The 18,069-nt window shown below is 45.0% G+C and overlaps 1 protein-coding gene across 1 annotated transcript in view; it reads right to left on the reverse strand.

The window, feature by feature from the left end:
* The window catches only part of LOC144754154 (E3 ubiquitin-protein ligase TRIM39-like), a 161,868-nt gene that overhangs the window by 113,871 nt on the left and 29,928 nt on the right, over positions 1 to 18,069 (reverse strand). The window contains exon 2 of the mRNA XM_078641736.1: positions 12,341 to 12,436. Coding sequence (XP_078497862.1) covers positions 12,341 to 12,436 — 96 coding nt within the window. The remainder of the gene's footprint in view (positions 1 to 12,340; positions 12,437 to 18,069) is intronic.

Here is an 18,069-nt window from a genome sequence, read left to right on the forward strand (position 1 = left end):
TTGGGTTTAGATGAACTATTTGTGGGCTAAAACTCATCTACACAATGTTGGAGTTTCCATGCTCGCTTTATCACTTAGACTAGCAGCCCGTCCCGACGTTGTCCGGGTATGAATTGCTGCCGGCCAGTAGTATATTGTTTTGTAGGATTTCGTTTTGATAGCATTTCTTATCTGTGACAGGCCTGTGAAACGCTCCGATTCACAGTGCACTGCAGATGCACTTAAGAGTGCGCGTTCAGTAGTGTGTGAACTCGAGTTTCCCTACTTTATTTTTCCTTGCAATATTATAGAGCGTGAACTCAACAACATGGCATGAGCACAATTTACATTACAGAAGAACACATTCATTTGTGGTAGGCACGGGGAGACAAAGCGATTTGCCTGGAATCACAGGATGTTAAGCTGATGCCGAGATTCAAACGTAGCTCCCCAGCTCTAAAGTTCGCAATTCTAGAACTTGTGGCGGGAGGTGTGTCTAAAAGTGTATGTCGGTGCTGGCCATCAATGAGAGAGACCTGTGCATTCTTCAAATCGGTGGTGAAAAAATATGAGTATGTTGCTGGATATGTGGGCTGCCGTGCCACCAATGTACTTACCGGGGAAGGGTAAACACCCATTATTCCGCAACTTTCTTTCTCCATACCACCACTCAGCATACTTTCATTACGAAAGTACCATGACTCCGCAATGCCATTATAACGCATGGCATTACATTTTATATGCTTTTACCACACATATATTTACAACGAAATTCGTTGTAAATGTATGAATGGTAAAAGCATGTTTTTTTTTAATGTTTGGATAAGGTAAGTATGGGTATAGGGGTATATGTTTTGGGGTACTGAGGTATATGTTTTGGGGTGTTTGGGTATTTTAAGGGTTCAGATATAGTTTTGGGTTATGGGGTACAGGGGTAGTTTTAGGGTTTAGGGATAGGTATGGGTTTTGGGGTACAGGGTTATTTTTAGGGTTCAGTGCTAGGTTTGGGTTTTGGGGTATAGGGGTATTTTTAGGGTTCAGGGGTAGGTTTGGGTTTTGGGGTACAGGGGTATTTTAAGGGTTCAGGGCTAGGTTTGGGTTTTGGGGGACAGGGGTATTTTTAGGGTTCAGGGCTAGGTTTGGATTTTGGGGTACAGGGGTATTTTTAGGGTTCAGGGGTTGGTTTAGGTTTTGGGGTACAGGGTTATTTTAAGGGTTCAGGGCTAGGTTTGGGTTTTGGGGTACAGGGGTATTTTAGGGTTCAGGGGTAGGTTTGGGTTTTGGGGTACAGGGGTATTTTTAGGGTTCAGGGCTAGGTTTGGGTTTTGAGGTACAGGGGTATTTATAGGGTTCAGGGCTAGGTTTGGGTTTTGGGGTACAGGGGTATTTTTAGGGTTTAGGGATAGGTTTGGGTTTTGAGGTACAGGGTATATTTATAGGGTTAAGATGGGTTAGTGTTTAAGGGTGTTGGGGTATTTTAAGGAGTAAGGGTGGGTTATGATTATGGGGTGCAGGGGTATTTAAAGGGAGCAGGGTGGACACCCGGAGCTGGAATGTACAGAACCTGGGAAGAAAAAACAATGAAATATTGGGCACAACGCTCGCTTTTTTTACCCGTAATCCCGCGCCCCGCACACGCCCACGCCCCCAGCACACGCCCACAGCACACGATATGAGACATGGCATGAAGGGCGGAACGTACCGCACGCCCCCAGCGTTTGTAACGCCCCAGCACACACCCACAGCGCAACGCAGACACGCCCACAAGGGACTACTTTGCTGGCACGTTTTCTTTACCTTTTAAATGTATATGGTGGGCGTCTGCATAGCCTATTTCCTTCTGCTGCAACTGCCCTTTCCAACGCTGTATTGGGTGTTGTGATTGGTGCTGTGGTTCCTGAGATTACCCGCCTCAAAGGTTTGGGCTCTCTCTTTATTATATTAGTATAGATTAACTCTGTTGGAAGATCTGTGGTTTGATGATGTGGCTGCTTGTTGCCGTTGCCGAGCCTGGCTGGATCATTTGTGGTAAACGTCGAATACTATTTAGAAATAAACTCAATTATGGAAGCCGGAGTCCTTATTACCAGGACAAGATTCAGGGATGTAATAAACTATAAGATTGCCTATTCTACATGGTTCCCCAGTGTGGTGGCACCACTACAGACAACAGGTAATAACGCCAACTTAGCAGCGCTGTCGTTCACTTACAAAGAAAATATCTTAGAATAATGAGCAGAGTCGATTCTTCCTGTCTACGCAGGTTTAATAGAACTGAAAAGAAGACACAAAGCGGTAAGATGAGGAGCTCTTCTTTATTCGTCCTGGTGCATAGGTCTCCCGGCAGCAACTGCCGACATGTCAAAGGTATACATTCTACGCCAGAACATGGAATCCAAAGAGATGTCCCGTGCGGGCTGGCACGCGGGACATTAACTAAAGATAACATCTTTACACAAACAAAGAGATTCAACATTCCCTAAAGAAAATACATAATTCCCTGAAACATTCCCTTCCCCCCACCAATAACTAAAATAATAACAAAAACAAACCAAAAACAAAACCTCAAAGCGGAATGTACAAATTAGATGACAATTCAAGATACAATAAAATCACGATACTTAGTAGGCACAGATTTAATTCTTGACGACCTCCGCTGAAAGTCAGAGCTGCAACCAGTGGAAGCTGTAGAAGTAATTGAATTCCTGATACTAGAGGAATCAAAGGAATCCAAACCAAATATGTTCCTCACAAACTCAACCTTAGATTTGGGTACAATTGAAATACAAGACTTATTCCAAATGTTACCATTGTCAAGCACTACAACCTGATCTTTCACCTCCTTGACCTGTACAGGAGGGGAGAACTTAGTTTGCCCTTTGCGTATAAGCACAGGTTTTTAGGTCTCGCCTAGACGAAAGCAAAGCGAAGGGTGAGACGACTTATGTTGTTACTTTTGGGGGAATGTGGACAGCAGAGTTCCACGCGCTTTTGCTGGCCGAGATTTCACCTCGGGAGCGCGCACATCGCCGTGCCTCATATTCCCTTCGCAAACAAAGGCACACTCACGCATGCGCACATACACAGGCACACACACACTGCATACACACACGCACCCCCCCTTAAACAGAGACACGCGCACACAGACAGACGCACGCACGCACAGACACACTCAAACAGACACACACGCGTACAACCCCCCCCTCACCCCCACTCACCGGGCTCCTCTCCCCTTACGCATGGGAAGGCACTGTGGAGGAGCGCTGTTTGAAATCACCGCCGCCGCCTGGGATAGGGCTGCGCTGAGGAGGGCTGGACTGTGACTAAAGCGCGGTTGCAGCGGAGCGCTGTGTGCCCGTCATCTGCCCGTTGTTCGAAGCGGCGCACCGCCGCAGGCCGGGAACTTCGGGAGCCTCAGAAATCCCGAGCGCAGCTCCTCTGACGTCGGACGAGGAGCCGCGCTGGGATTGGTGCCCGTGGGGCCGTTGCCTGGAAACGGAAGACTCGTCGATGCCGGGCGGGAGGAGCCGGTAACTTCGGTAGCCTCAGAAATCCTGAGTGCAGCTCCTCTGACGTCAGACGAGGAGCCGCGCTGGGATTGGTGCCGGTGGGGCCGTTGCCTGGAAACAGAAGACTCGTCGACGCCGGGCGGGAGGGGCTGCTTCGCTCCTCACCTGGGCAGCGCCTGCAAGGATCTAACACCCCGGAGACCCCGGGAGCCTCGCACAAGTGCCTACAATCCCTGCCGCAGGTAACCATTCTGTGTTCCGGTTTGCTGCGAGTAAACCAACTGGTACTCGCGTAAAGCGCTCCGATACTATGGGTTTGAGTTGGCGCTGTATAAAAATGCAACAAAAAAAACAGAACAATTCATTTTGAAACTGCTCCCCTGAAATGTCGTGTACGCCCCAGAACACAAAGATAATTACCTCCATCCTGCTTCATTGCAAACATGACGCTGCAAACAATCATCCAAGGAGCTTGATGTTTATTTAAACCCATGCCACCTGGAATCCGCATGATTGCTGATCATCGGGCAATAGGTTCAGCTGCTTTTAACAGAAGCAAGTGCTCGAGCTTAGATGTGTCGAGAGTGTAAGTTGACTTCGAGAGTGTAAAGTGAATTAGGTCTCTAGTACAATTCACGAGTATTTTTCTGAATAAGGTCTATGTACAGTTTCCACTCCTCCTACAGGAAATCCTCCGGTTTTATGTTGTAAGTATGCCAGACTGATGTGGCGTAACGGCTAGAGTGGCCGACCTTCAAGCGAGGGACCTAGGATCGAGCGTGGCGGGCGGCTCAAGCATCCTGTGATTCAAGGGAAATCTCTCCCTGTGCCTTGTTGTTAAGTGCAGGTACTTGTGACACTTCTTGCTTCGTGTACTAGGTCCATCTCAGCTGACAAGACAGTATAATGCATCTTAAGCACAAGAAAAGGAGTAACTTTAGTGTCACCTTCCATATGTGTAGAACCAACTTCCAACCATCTCATCATTTTTCTGTTTCCATTACCACTGGCATGTTATGATTTATTATTATCATTATTATTATTATTATTTAGAAACCTATAAAGTGCACAGCTACCCCTAGCATTTTGCAATGCAATAGGTCTCGCCTTTGAAAGGCATTGTCATTTACAATGACAATAGCTGAAACTCTCACAAAGGCGAGACCTATTGCATTGCAAATGCTTGTTTTAATTCTAACCCAATCACCCTGACATACTGGAGATGTTCTAATGCTTTTCTGTGCATATTTTGCCTGAGCAGCACTCCTAATATCTGCTACCCTCACAATCTTGGTAACATCAATGTCTTTTCTCAACACCCAATCTTTATTGAGCTTGGAACCAGCTACTCTTCCTCTGAGCAAGGTGAAAGGTGAAATACCCGGTCTGTCATGAGGAGTGACCCTCATAGCCCACAACATGTCAGAAATCACATGTCTCCAATGAATGCCATTTATAGCAGCCAGTTGTAATTGATCTTTAATAACACGATTCAGGCGTTCAACCAAACCATTGCTACATGGATGATATAAGGAAGTGAGCACATGTTTAATCCCATGCCTTTTAAAATAACTCTCCATCTCACCAGAAACTAATTGAGTACCATTGTCAGATACCAACTCTTCTGGGAAACCCTCCCGCAGGAAAACTTCAGTAAAAAAATTGATAATAGTAGAAGAATTGATACCTTCCACAAACTTAACTTCAGGCCATTTCGACATGTAGTCAATCAAGACTAATGCATATTTAGGGGTATTGCCCAAATCATTAAACGGACCAGCCACATCAAATGCTAACTTGTTCCAAGGTATTTCCTTTACAGAAATGGGATTAATAGCAGAGGGATAAGTAACTTGAGTTTTGTCGCTAAGAACACATGCCCCACAATCCCGAACACAGTGCTCGATGGCCCGATCAACACCAGGCCACCAAAAATCTTCACGTACTCTGCGTTTCATGGTTCGAATACCTAAATGCCCCACATGAGCCAAGTCAAGAACAGATTTGCAAAGTGAAGTTGGCACAACTAGAAGACTAGCTCTGCGTAAAATTCCATCAACCAAGGACAGTTCATCAGAAATTCTTCTAAACGGAACTAACTCAGGAGATAACAATTTGTCATTCGGCCATCCCCGAGTCAAAAAATCTATTACTTTACACAGATTCACATCCTCAGAAATAGCACGCTTCCAATCAGTTTCTGATAAGGCAGCACCAGTGTCAGATACAGAACTGACAGCACACACCATCTCAAATTGATCAGGTTCCTCCTCGTGATCGGTGTGAGCAAGAGGTAACCTTGATAAACAGTCAGCTAGATTGTTTTTTATACCAGGTACATATTCCAAGGGATAATTAAATTCAGCAAGTCTGTACTGCCATTTGGCAATGCGGGGTGTAGCCCTACCACCACCCTTGGTTGTGAAAAGGTCCACTAATGGCTTATGGTCAGTTTTAAGAGTTACATGATTGCCTCACAAAAAGTTCCTAAAATGTTGAAAACCCCACCATAAAGCCAATGCCTCTTTCTCGATTGTGGAATAAGTACCCTCAGCACCTCTCAGGGTTCTGGAGGCGAAAGCAATTACTTCTTCTCTATTGTCAGCTCTCTTTTGCATAAGGAAAGCTCCAAGTCCAACATTACTGGCATCTGTAACCACAATGCACTGATCATTCAAATCAAACAATTTGAGAGGGCGCGTCTGCACAATCACAGTTTTCAACAGGTTACAATCATTTGCGCACTGTTCAGACCAGTCATACCTAGCATTTTTCTTTAAGAGATTGCGTAAACAAACGGTCTTGTCAGCAAAATTTGGGACAAATTTCGCATAGTATTCAACTAGTCCTAGAAACTAACATAGTTGATCTTTATTTTGCGGTTCAGGTGCATTACAGATAGCATCTAAAAGTTTCGTTTTAGGTTCTACACCTTTGGCTGAAATATGGTGACCTAATTAATCCACACCATCTCTGAAAAACATGCATTTGTCCTTCCTTAAAGTCAACCATACAACTTTACAATATCTAACACTTTCCTCACTCTATCGTTGTGTTCTTGCATGGTCTTACCATGTATGAGAATATCATCCTGAAAGAAGACAACCCTGCAGTGTCCTTGAAGAGATTACCCATAAGGCGTTGGAACACTGCAGAAGCAGACGCCAAACCGAATGGCATCCTGAGATAACGGAACGCCCCTTCGGGAGTCACGAATGAAGTGATATGTCTGGAATCCTTGCTTAATTCAATCTGATGGTAAGCAGAGAATATGTCCAGAGTGGTAAAATATTTGGCACCTTCCAGGGTAGACAACATCTCATTAATGTTAGGAAGTGGTTGGCGATCTATCCAAATACATGAATTTAAATTGCGTAAATCAACACACATCCTAAGAGATTTATCAGCCTTCCATGCCAAAACAATGGGGCTTAACCACTCTGACCCCTCAATTGGTTCGATGACACCCAAGGAACACAACCTTTCTAATTCACTTTTCAACTCACAACGCATACTCAAAGGTACTTTGCTAACTTTGTGTGCAATAGGTTTTGCTCCTTCTTTTAAAACTATGCGATGTTGGAAACCCTTAAGCTTACCAAGATTATCGCTAAACACCTCCGGATAAGCATGAACCCACTCATTTTCACTCAATGTGGTCACAACATGCACTGACTCAAGTTGTGCAAGTGAAGCGTAATATTGTTTGGCTTCATTCCTAGACAAAACCATGTCGGGATGATTGGGGTCAAGGATGATATTTAGCTCACCATGTTCATGCCATCCCAACAAATTAGCACCATCTTTGACAACATAAATTACACATGACGTGCACTCGCCCTTAAATTCTAGTTTGTTTTTAAACTTTCCCAAGACTTCAACCCTTTTCCCACCATATGCAAACATCTTAATTGACGAGGACGCCAAAAAGATCTCACCCAAACCTTCAAAATTCCTAACATTGATCAAGGTGAATGGGGAACCAGGATCCGCAAGGAATTTGACCGATTTGTCGTTCAAGCTTATAACACAAGTAGGGGATTTCCTCCTCTGAGATTCATTAAGAGATGCAATCTCTACAATACCTTCCGCTTCCATGGGGGAAGCCGATAACATTAATAATTCATAGCAATTATCATCATCATCATCACCATCGGTATTCTCACACTTTGTGACGGTGCCCTTTGGGAAAAAGCAATTTTACACATGCGTGCAAGATGACCCTTCCTTCCACATTTAAAACAAGACTGATTAATAGCAAAGCAAAACTTGAAATTTCCCAGATGCGACCTGCTACCACAGCGATGACATGACAAGGCTTGAGCATCATTCCTGGGTTTGTTAACAACCCTTCCGGTAAGGTAGTGTTGGCAGTTCTGGAAGATACCGGAACAGTAGCTTTATTCGTTTTTGGAGGAACCTTGGATGTTACTAAATTAACCTCAGATGACACAGGTGTAGGAGTGGTAGGTGTACTTAGTTCCTTCATGCAAAACTGGGAATGTTCAACAGATTTGGCAAGAGTCAACGCAGTCTCCAAATCAGGGTCATCTGAGGACAAAAATTTCTCACGCACTTTCTTGTCACATGTGCGTTCAATTAATTGGTCTCGAATAATTTAATCCCTAAACTCCCTATAGTTGCAATTCACAGCCAAGATCCTTAAGGCAGCAACAAAATCGTTGATCGACTCTCCAGGCATCTGTGCACGTTGCAAAAATTTGTGACGTTCCAGTACAATATTGCGCTTTGGATTGAACCTTTTATCCAACGTTTTTATGAGAGAAGCATATTCGTCAATCATCAATGAGTCACCCTCTTCACGAGAACCATTGGATACTCTCGCTTCCTCTAGGGGTAGAGTCTCTAGAATAGATCTGCCTTTTTTTGGTGAAGGTATCACCATCAATAGCATCAATGTAGGCTTTAAAAGTTGCTTTCCACTGTTTCCAAATCCTAGGAGGCGGACCAGGAGACTGTAAAAAGGGAGGTGGAGTGGCCACTTTCTACATTTGCGTGGGTGAGTTGATGCCCCAGCCAACAAAGTGAAGATTAAACAAAAATGCAAGGTTTAAATCACGAGTCTGCTGTAATACAAGAAAATATAGGTTTCAGTTCTGAAAATCGTCACAATGAACCACATAATGCGTGTAAAATTAGAACAACAACACACACATGATGAATGCGGCAGAAAACAATGAAGTAATGCGCTTCAGAAGGAGTTTAGAATGGCACCATGGTAACCGTCAGAATGAGAGTTGAAACGCAAGCTGGAACGCACACGTGAAGTTGACACACGCTGATGCAGCGTAGAGCTGGGAAGCGGTGTGAGCTGGCGCGTGCAAGATCGCGCGGAAAGACGTGCAGAAACCACCAAACAGCAAAAATCGAACAAAATGAAATAATCCTCAGAGAGGCACTCACGGAGAGCAGATACAGAAAAGCAAACACGAAGACAGGAGGACTCGCGTGTAAAGCAGGCAGTCAGGAAACGCGATCAACCAATATCGCAGTTGCCTCATCGAGAAAGAAGCTTCCAGACGTCCAGCAACACTTGGGACAACCAGCAGCACCAGGCAGGTCCTCGTCGCCAATGAAAAGAAGACACAAAGCGGTAAAATGAGGAGCTCTTCTTTATTCGTCCTGGTGCATAGGTCTCCCGGCAGCAACTGCCGACATGTCAAAGGTATACATTCTACGCCAGAACATGGAATCCAAAGAGATGTCCCGTGCGGGCTGGCACGCGGGACATTAACTAAAGATAACATCTTTACACAAACCCCAACTCAATAGGAGTCAAATCAAATCAAATAAACTTTATTTGTTTTTTTTTTTATATTAAAAATCATAAAAGAAGCACGTTAAAAACTTACAGAAGGTAGTTAAAAAAAACTACACACAGTAATTACATCTTTACATACGACTTGAATCTTACAGTCTCCTCTTCAGTTAATTCTTTGACTTTTATGACAAGAGTTCTATACGTTATTCAGCCTCATGGTGGGTTTCCCATATTATAATTTTCCTTTTTTTCAATATGGACTTCAGGAATCCGGTCGTAACACCCACACAATAAACATTTTCCAGCACTTGTAAATATAGAAAGGCGGGACGGCATTGCCTCCCGCCCCCTCTCTTCAACAATGGCAAAATCCATCTACATCTTTCTAGTCTATAAAATTTACAAAATAAAATCACATGTATTGTCGACTGGAAAGACATCTCATCGCGAGGACACCGACAAAGGTGTCTGGTCCAATCGTTTAATGTAGGGAAGCTGAATAATGGATGGAAACTATCAAATCTGAGTCTTGTAAGAACATACCTGTCATATCCTCCTATACACCAGTCCAGATATGGTTGAATAGTGGGGGATACAAGAATTAACAGGTGTGGGATAACAGTACTTTTCTTCATTTCTGAAACCGCTCTTAGGGACTCTAAGTGCGACTGAGAAAAAACTTTAAAATCCTTCCTAGAAATCGTACTCAATGTTTAGGGGTTACTATAGAAATCAGGTTTACTCATGTCTATTAAAAATCTTCTGATATAATTCAGCCAAGTGATCTTGTTTGCGTGGAATAGACTCATGGCGTCTCCAATAATATCTCTGTTTAACTCTGTACTATTAGACGTCCAAACTCTATGCCATAGTAACAGAGGCTGCATCTTGATCAAATCAGAGATATAAGGAATCCCCAGCTCATTGTGGCAATTATAAATGGAAGAGCTCTGCGGTACTGCTAATATAAACCTTAAAAAAGTATTTTCCTCTTTTTTTATTATGGCTACATCCTGGTATCCCCAGACACCTGCCCCGTACATAGCTATACTCAAGCATTTAGCTTGGTAAATTTTAAGAAGTATCCCCGGGGGCCTTTTACCCAATTTATTAAAAATATTCATCAATGCCCCGATTTACCTTTTGAAGAGAAGAGTTCTGCTCTTAACCGCTGGGTTCCATGAACCAGAATGATCAGGTAGGACACCCAAATAGGAGAATGTGTTAGTTGCATCTATCCTATCATTCCCTAGGGGCAGACTTTTACATTTATAATAGGACTCATCTAGAACTGACCCAGCAGACTTACCAATAGTTTGTCAATTTGAAGGTGGCAACCATTTGAGAATTTTTCTTGCATCATTATTATCTGTACTCCTACCACTAGGTGAAAGATATATGATTTAAAGAAGGTCCTGCAGAAGATGGTTAACATCAGACATATACATATTCCACCGAAACGCACGTCGACCTTACTGTATGCACTCAACCCACAACACGGTCATGAAGATTCACACTATCTATATCCCCTTCTGACCAGGATGTGTATGTGCTTTTGGGGTTGTTTGGTAGTTTGATTGGTGTAATTGAGTGCAGGTGTGATGGAGTGTGAATGTGATTCTGTTTACGTGATTAGTGTATGGTATTATTATAGGGGTCCAGTGAAGAGCACTAGATTGAATGTGTATATAAAGATATGAAATTGTTGGTCTATGTAGAACATGTATAAAAAAGTAAAACTTGTGACAAAAAGATTTTTATGAATATGTATGTCTTTTTAGATTACATTTTCCCTGTTTTGATACTATCAATGTAAATGAATACAAATACCAACTAAAATGAATAAATTCAATTTTTGAATAAGATGATGATGTATCCATGATGTTTCACAAAATGTAGTTATAACCCATTAAGATTCATACTACAAGGTAAAGAAATAGAGGTCTAGAGAGAGGTATTTTTTTTATTGTTTTCGACGATGTATATCCAATACCGTAGCATTATTACATTGCTAAAACCTTTGTTTAGGAAGGGCCTTAAACTAGGCTTGCTCAGTCTGATGGATGGATAGATAACTCCAAATCCATGCATACACACATCCACAGAAGTACACACTCATACAGATGCACACATTAATTTGCAGACTCACACACAAACCTTGTACAAACTCACAGATGGATATCTTCAGTCCATGCATGCACAGACTCAAAGACATACATTCATACATATATACTCACACACAAACCTTGTACACACTCACAGATGGATATCTACAGTCCATGCATGCACAGACTCCTAGAGACACACATCCATACATATATACTAACACACAGTTGCATCTAAAATCTCACGGAAGTATAACTCCAGACATATGCATACACGTCACAAACTCACAGATGCACATGTATTTGCACACTCACAAATGCCACCAGACTTTGTGATATACAAGCCCACAGGCAGGCATCCACTTATGTAGGTACAAACGCACAGCCAATAAATCCAGACTGAAGCATACACAACCCTCAAACACGCGGGCATAAAGATAAGGACATGTATTTGTATACTCTGTGGCTCAAAATCTATATATGAATATGGAGACACACACAAGCAGTAATCTATGCCCAAAAAACAGAGATATAGGGGCGAGCAGACAAGCATGTACTCCCAAAGACTATCCATACATGAACACATACTTAGACACGTACACCTAAGCGTGAACATGCACACACACATATGCACAGACACCTGCTGGTACGTACTCACAGCCAGATAATGCCAGCCCTCTACACACATACTCTAACACACACCGTGTGAGTATGCAAGTACTACCTTAAGGTCAGAAGAGTAATACTTGATTTTATCTTTTTTTAGGACGCGCCCTTGGCCGATTTCAGCCCCAATATCCAGGTGCAATGACTCCCGTCAGTATATTTATTTGGTGGGGAACATGACCAGTCTGTAGTGTGACTCATCCGCCTCTGTGTGTCTTGAACTTTAAGAGGCTACACAAAGACATGGGCACAGACATGTACAGAGGCACAGATACACATCACTCACTGCAGCCACTCACCCTCATGCTTTTATATTGTTCCTCTTCCTTGAGTTTAGACTCCAGAAAATATCCCTCCTGTTTCTTCAGGACAAGCAGCCACTCTTGAAGTTTCACCTGTCGGGATGAGAGTGCAAGAAATAAGTGTAGATCTGTTGAGTGTGGTCTTAATTACAAAAAAAGATTTACTACAGTACCTGCCACACGTGTCCAGAATGTACGTACCAGTCATACATGAGTATTGCTAGCACCAGCCACACATCAGGATTGTGAGCACCAGCCCCAAGTATCACTTATTATGACACAGACAATGGTGTTCCATTGTGGGTCCGGTTATTGCCAAGAAGGACCTGGCACCAGAATCCCTGGTCCATGGAAACAAGCTTCATCACTGGCACTTAATGTTACTTGACATTGTGCACACTTTATGCCTAAAGCATGGAAACAGATAGACTTGACACTAAAGAAGAAACGTTGTCCAAGAGACATTATCAACACACAACCAAGTGAAAATATCTAAGCAAACACGTCTTATAAGTGCAATACCTGTGTATGGAGCCCTGACACAGCCACACTACAAGTAGTTAACAACACCCTCCTCCTCAACAACAAGAACGACCCCTGGCCCCCTGGACCTCTCTGCAGCCTTCGACACAGGCGACCAGCTGGCTCAGATCAACACACAAAAAACATGATGGATTTCTAAGACACTGTCTTGAAATGGTTCACATCCAACCTCACTAACTGTCACCAGTTCTTACAAATTGGTTCCACAAGATTACAGAAATGCCCTGTCTACAGCAGAGTACTTCAGGGCTCCATCCTTTCTCTCATCATCTTTAACCTCTCCATGGGATCTCTCGGATCCATCCTTACAGACAGCAGCATCAAGATCCATCAATATAGAGATTATTCCCAACTCTACCTAAAATATCCTCACCCAATGACATCCTCATATTCTACCCTGATGTCAACTAATGTATTAAAGTTAAACCCCATGAAGATTGAATTCTTCTCAGCTCAGAACAGCCACAGACTTAAACCTGGGTCTCCAACGTAAACCTATCGGTCTTTACGCCCACCCCCACCCTCGACACAGCCCTCTCATTCAAGCAGATCCTGTTGGCCCCTCCCGAAAGATATTATTGGGATATGCATAAGGTACAGGCGTTCCTGACCCAAGTAATGCTTCATTTCAATTGCAAACCCAGGATGTTCTGGTTCAAACCAATCACGAGTAGCCTTCGTGATCTCATACTTAGCTGGGGACGCTGCACAGTGGGCAGTCCCTATAGTCAGATGAGACGACCCCCTCCTCCATGACTGGGAACTTTCAAGGAGGAGTTCGAAAAGACATTTGACCGCAGGGCAGAAACTTTTTCTGCAGGTAAGGAGTTGCTTGAATTGAAGCAAGGTAGCAAGGATCTGTTGGTATACCTCAACTCCTTCTGACGATTGGTGGCATATTCTATCAAGGGCTTCGGGATGACCTGAAAGATGTTCTAGCGCAAGTGGATCCTCATCGAAAAACCTGCCCCGGGTTGATAAAACTAACATTGCGCCAGGATCATCGCTTGAAGGAACGTAAAGGTGACCCCAGAAGAAGGGAACGAGTACCTCATCGCTTTGACCAGCCAAAGACCTCCGAACATGGATTGACTCCTTCTGAACCCATGGAGATAGGGGCAATCTGGGCTTCTCTCACACCCAATGAACGGGAATACCGGCGGAAACAAGGACTATGTTTATACTGCGGGAAGAAAGGGCATTACCTCCGTGAGTGCCCTGTTAAAAAAGACTCCAACGCATCCAGAACGCCTCCGCACGACTCATCCTGGACATCCCTCGACACAGCCACATCACCGGACACCTGAGAGACCTGCACTGGCTCCCCGTTAGCAAGAGAATCACGTTCAGACTCCTCACCCACGGACACAAAGCTCTCCACGACCTGGGGCCCAAGTACCTCAACGACCGCCTGACCTTCTACACGCCCACCCGCCAGCTACGATCGACCAGCCACGCCCTCGCCACCGTACCACGCATCCGCAGAGCCACCGCCGGAGGAAGATCCTTCTCCTACCTGGCAGCCAAGACTTGGAACTCCCTCCCCACCCACCTACGGCGAACCCAAGACCATCTCTCCTTCAGGAAGCAGCTCAAGACCTGTCTGTTCGAGCAGTAACTTACCCCTCTCCCCCAGCGCCTTGAGACCCTCCCGGGTGAGTAGCGCGCTCTACAAATGCTGTGATTGATTGATTGATTGATTAAGCCTAGAAACAGTCGTCCCAAGTTTGGACAAATGGGCGCAGTGGCAGCGGACAAGTCGTCGGAAACTGATTTGCTTGAGAAGTAAGGAAGGGGAATCCTTGAGCATTAGTGAAATCCCTTCAGTGAAGAACAATTCCAGTGATAGTTCAGAACACTTCTTCATCAACATGGAGTTTGTTGTGGGTCAAGAAAAAAAACATATCCAAGTCATGGTGGATTCATGGGCCACAGGCTGCTTCGTGGACGAAAAGGAAGCCCTCAGACTGGGAGTAGAACTGATTGAGAAGAGAACCCCTGAGGGTGTGTTTGCAGTGGATGGCAAACTCTTAGAATCCGGTCCCATTCGGTTTAATATAAGGGAGCACGAGGTATGGTATAAGGACGACCACTGTGAGTTAATTACATTTGACATCATCCAAAGTCCCAAATATAGGGTGATTTTAGGGTTAACTTGGCTCCAGAAGCATGATCCAACCTTTGATTGGTCTACCTTGACATTAAAGATGGATGGGGCGTGTCCAAGATGGCGGCAGAGTAGGACGTGCCTACCCACCGCTCCTGTCCGTTACCCGGGCCTCACCTGCACAGCTTCAACAAGCACGACTCTTCTGGCAGATTTGGACACTGACCGGACCAGAGACAAGTCCTCGCATCTCCGCTGTGCCTTTCGTGCAGCGGGCCTGCTTGATTCCCGTCTCCAGAGCCTAGGACGTGCGCCGCTGGAAGGGCCCGGCGGCCATCCCGCTGCGGAGGTGATCGGAAGCGGTAGAGTCTGGCACTGTGGCTTGAGGACGTTCTCGCTGCAGTCTGCGGGTGTCCTCCACTGTACACTGGCCGCAAGTGGGAGGATTGAAGAGAGTAGGCGTCGGTACCCGGGGCCTGGAGTACATGTAGCGTACCTCCTTCACCGAGACAAGATGGCGGCGTGGATATAAACCTGGCGGGAGGAGTTGTGTCATCCCCTCTAAGGTGAGACGCCACTTTGCACGATTTGACGGCTGATCGCGCCGGAACTGTAGGCCATGCCCCTTTGTGCGCTCCGTAGCACCCCAGAGCCCATCACTATCGGGCCCCTCACAGATGCACTGGGACCGGCGAACTTCCACAGGAGGTGCATTGTGCCAAGCTTTGGACTGGTGGCGGTGCCTCCGGTTATTGTGCCCTGCCGGACGGTGCCTTGCTCCCAAATGCCCCCAGAGAGGAATGTGGAGGGCGGCATATACCCACTTTCCCCGCTGAGGTGAACCATATGGCTGTGCAATAGACTGCCAGGCGCACTTAAGAGTATTGGGCCCTTCCTCTCGGCGCCGTCGGGCTCTACATACTTCGCCACTAAACCTCACCACTACTACGCTAGAGCGGACGGATTCGATCAGGAGGGCACGATACTTCCCTCCTACCGGACCATTGCACGAAGACAGACAAGGCCTTCCCCCCGTGCTCCCTGGGAGGAGAGTGTTGATGACGGTGAAGAGCTAGACACCAAGGGACCAGTCTCAATACTGTATATGCCGCACGCTGACAGGCTGCCTAGCACTGCAACACCTTAGAGATAAGGATAAGGGGGGCCCCTACACCAGCAAGTGTCACGTGGGGTGTGGGGCCCTAGAGGTGACGGCGGCGTGCGATTCGAGCCCTCTTACCCCTGTAGGTCTGAGGTCCTCTCATTTTCACAGTTCTAGGAGGTGGGCCGCAGCTGGGGAGCACGTCCAGGGATTGGTGGCCCTGACATTGGGTATTCCTTCACTATAAATACAAACGGGGAGAAGAGGGCCGGAGGGGATGTTTAAAGACCTCTCACCGCTACAGCCCTTAAACAATCAATATATCAACAAAGAGTAGCAGTGGGTCATTAGCTAGTTAGCTCAAAATATGTATCTGAAAAAAGGGAGGACACCCCACAAAAGATAGAGAATCAAACCTCAACTATGTGTAGGGATGCTATCTCAGAGTAAGTATCTTTCCTGTGTAGAAAGATACCCATCTGCTGTCGATCCTGGACGCCCTGTTCATCATCTGGGTTCCTTCACACCTGGAAGGTTAGTTTTAGACATCCACTGTAGACAGCAAGAGCTCACACCTTTGTCTCAACAATGGAACCCAGTAGGTGTTACCATATACTAGGGTGTGAAAAGACAGCTGTAGAGCAGTGCAAGTGAAAGGTGAAAAAAAGTGAAATGTGATATGAACAAATAAAATTGGGTAGTAGAAAGGATAGGAAACTTTATTAAACACCTTAATACTCCCAAGTCAATAAAATGTGTGCGATAATAGTGGCTTAAACCTATAATCACTAATCTTTAGGTACGGTCAACATGTTTCTGCAGACTTAAAATGGAGCCTCAAAAGGTATCCTGCTGCTTTTTTCAGGACCATAATCGCGACTGCTCAATAAAAAGGTGAAAAAAAGGGAAACTATCACCTGGGTATTTAGATCTTCATTCTCCTCGCTTTTGTGATTTCCAAGTCGTCACACGAAGGAAAGGCACACAAACAGATACATAAAAGGAGACAAACAACCAAACAACAAAACGTAAATTTGGTTACACAATCCATAAAGTATGTGCATCAGTGATTGGTTAATGACATACCAATCTTATGCCATGCAATGACATCCACACTTTCATTATCGTAAAATGGTCCCTCTCACTTACCTAATTAGGAGGAGAGAAACACTCCACTCCACCTGAGGTTCCGTGAGAATCGTAATGATGTCTTGGGCTCGTTCGAATATGGACGAGTTCGGTATCTATGAACCGCAAATGACGAGTCTAGTGGGTGTACGCGTTTTCACTACACTACTTTGCACCGTTCATCTTATTCGTGGGTTTCCTCATCTGAACCCACGGGTTCCATCTTAGATACAGCATCCATTTTGTTTCTTGCCCTCACGTAGCCTGCGAACGGACAACGTCCGCTTCATGACCCTGGGTTTCCCAAGCACGTTCAGAAGATGCATATTCCTTTGAGGGTGTCTTTATGACTAGGGCAATGACCCGACAAACGCAGATGGCTCCGCTCAAGGCTCATCTTGCTGTGCCGCTCTATTGTTTTAGCCGTGCATGCATTAGGCACGACTCCTTTGATCCCGCAATCATGCTTCCGATATTGCCCCCACACTCCTTTTTGATCTGTTGTCTGTCTTCCCTACACCTGTTTCTGTCTTTTCTTTTGGCTCATTTACAACTAGAGTGGAACGTGCTAATGGTGAGATAATGTGCTTTTACAGTTGGGAACCGGCGATGCTACTGTAATTATGTTCCGGGCTTCTGAAAACATGAATGCGACCCTTTTGAGATTTACTGTGGGAACTGAGTTGTAACCTTTTGTTCACCATGTTGTGGAATGATGAAATTATGTATAAAAGGAGCGATCCACTTGTACAATTTGAAGCAGTCTCTCAGAACCTACACGCTGTGTTCTTCTTGCGATTTCTGTATCCCTGAAGTAAATAAATGCTGATCTTTGACGCCGAAGGA

The sequence above is a fragment of the Lissotriton helveticus genome, chromosome 5_1, assembly GCF_964261635.1.
Source record: "Lissotriton helveticus chromosome 5_1, aLisHel1.1, whole genome shotgun sequence".
NCBI lineage: Eukaryota > Metazoa > Chordata > Amphibia > Caudata > Salamandridae > Lissotriton > Lissotriton helveticus.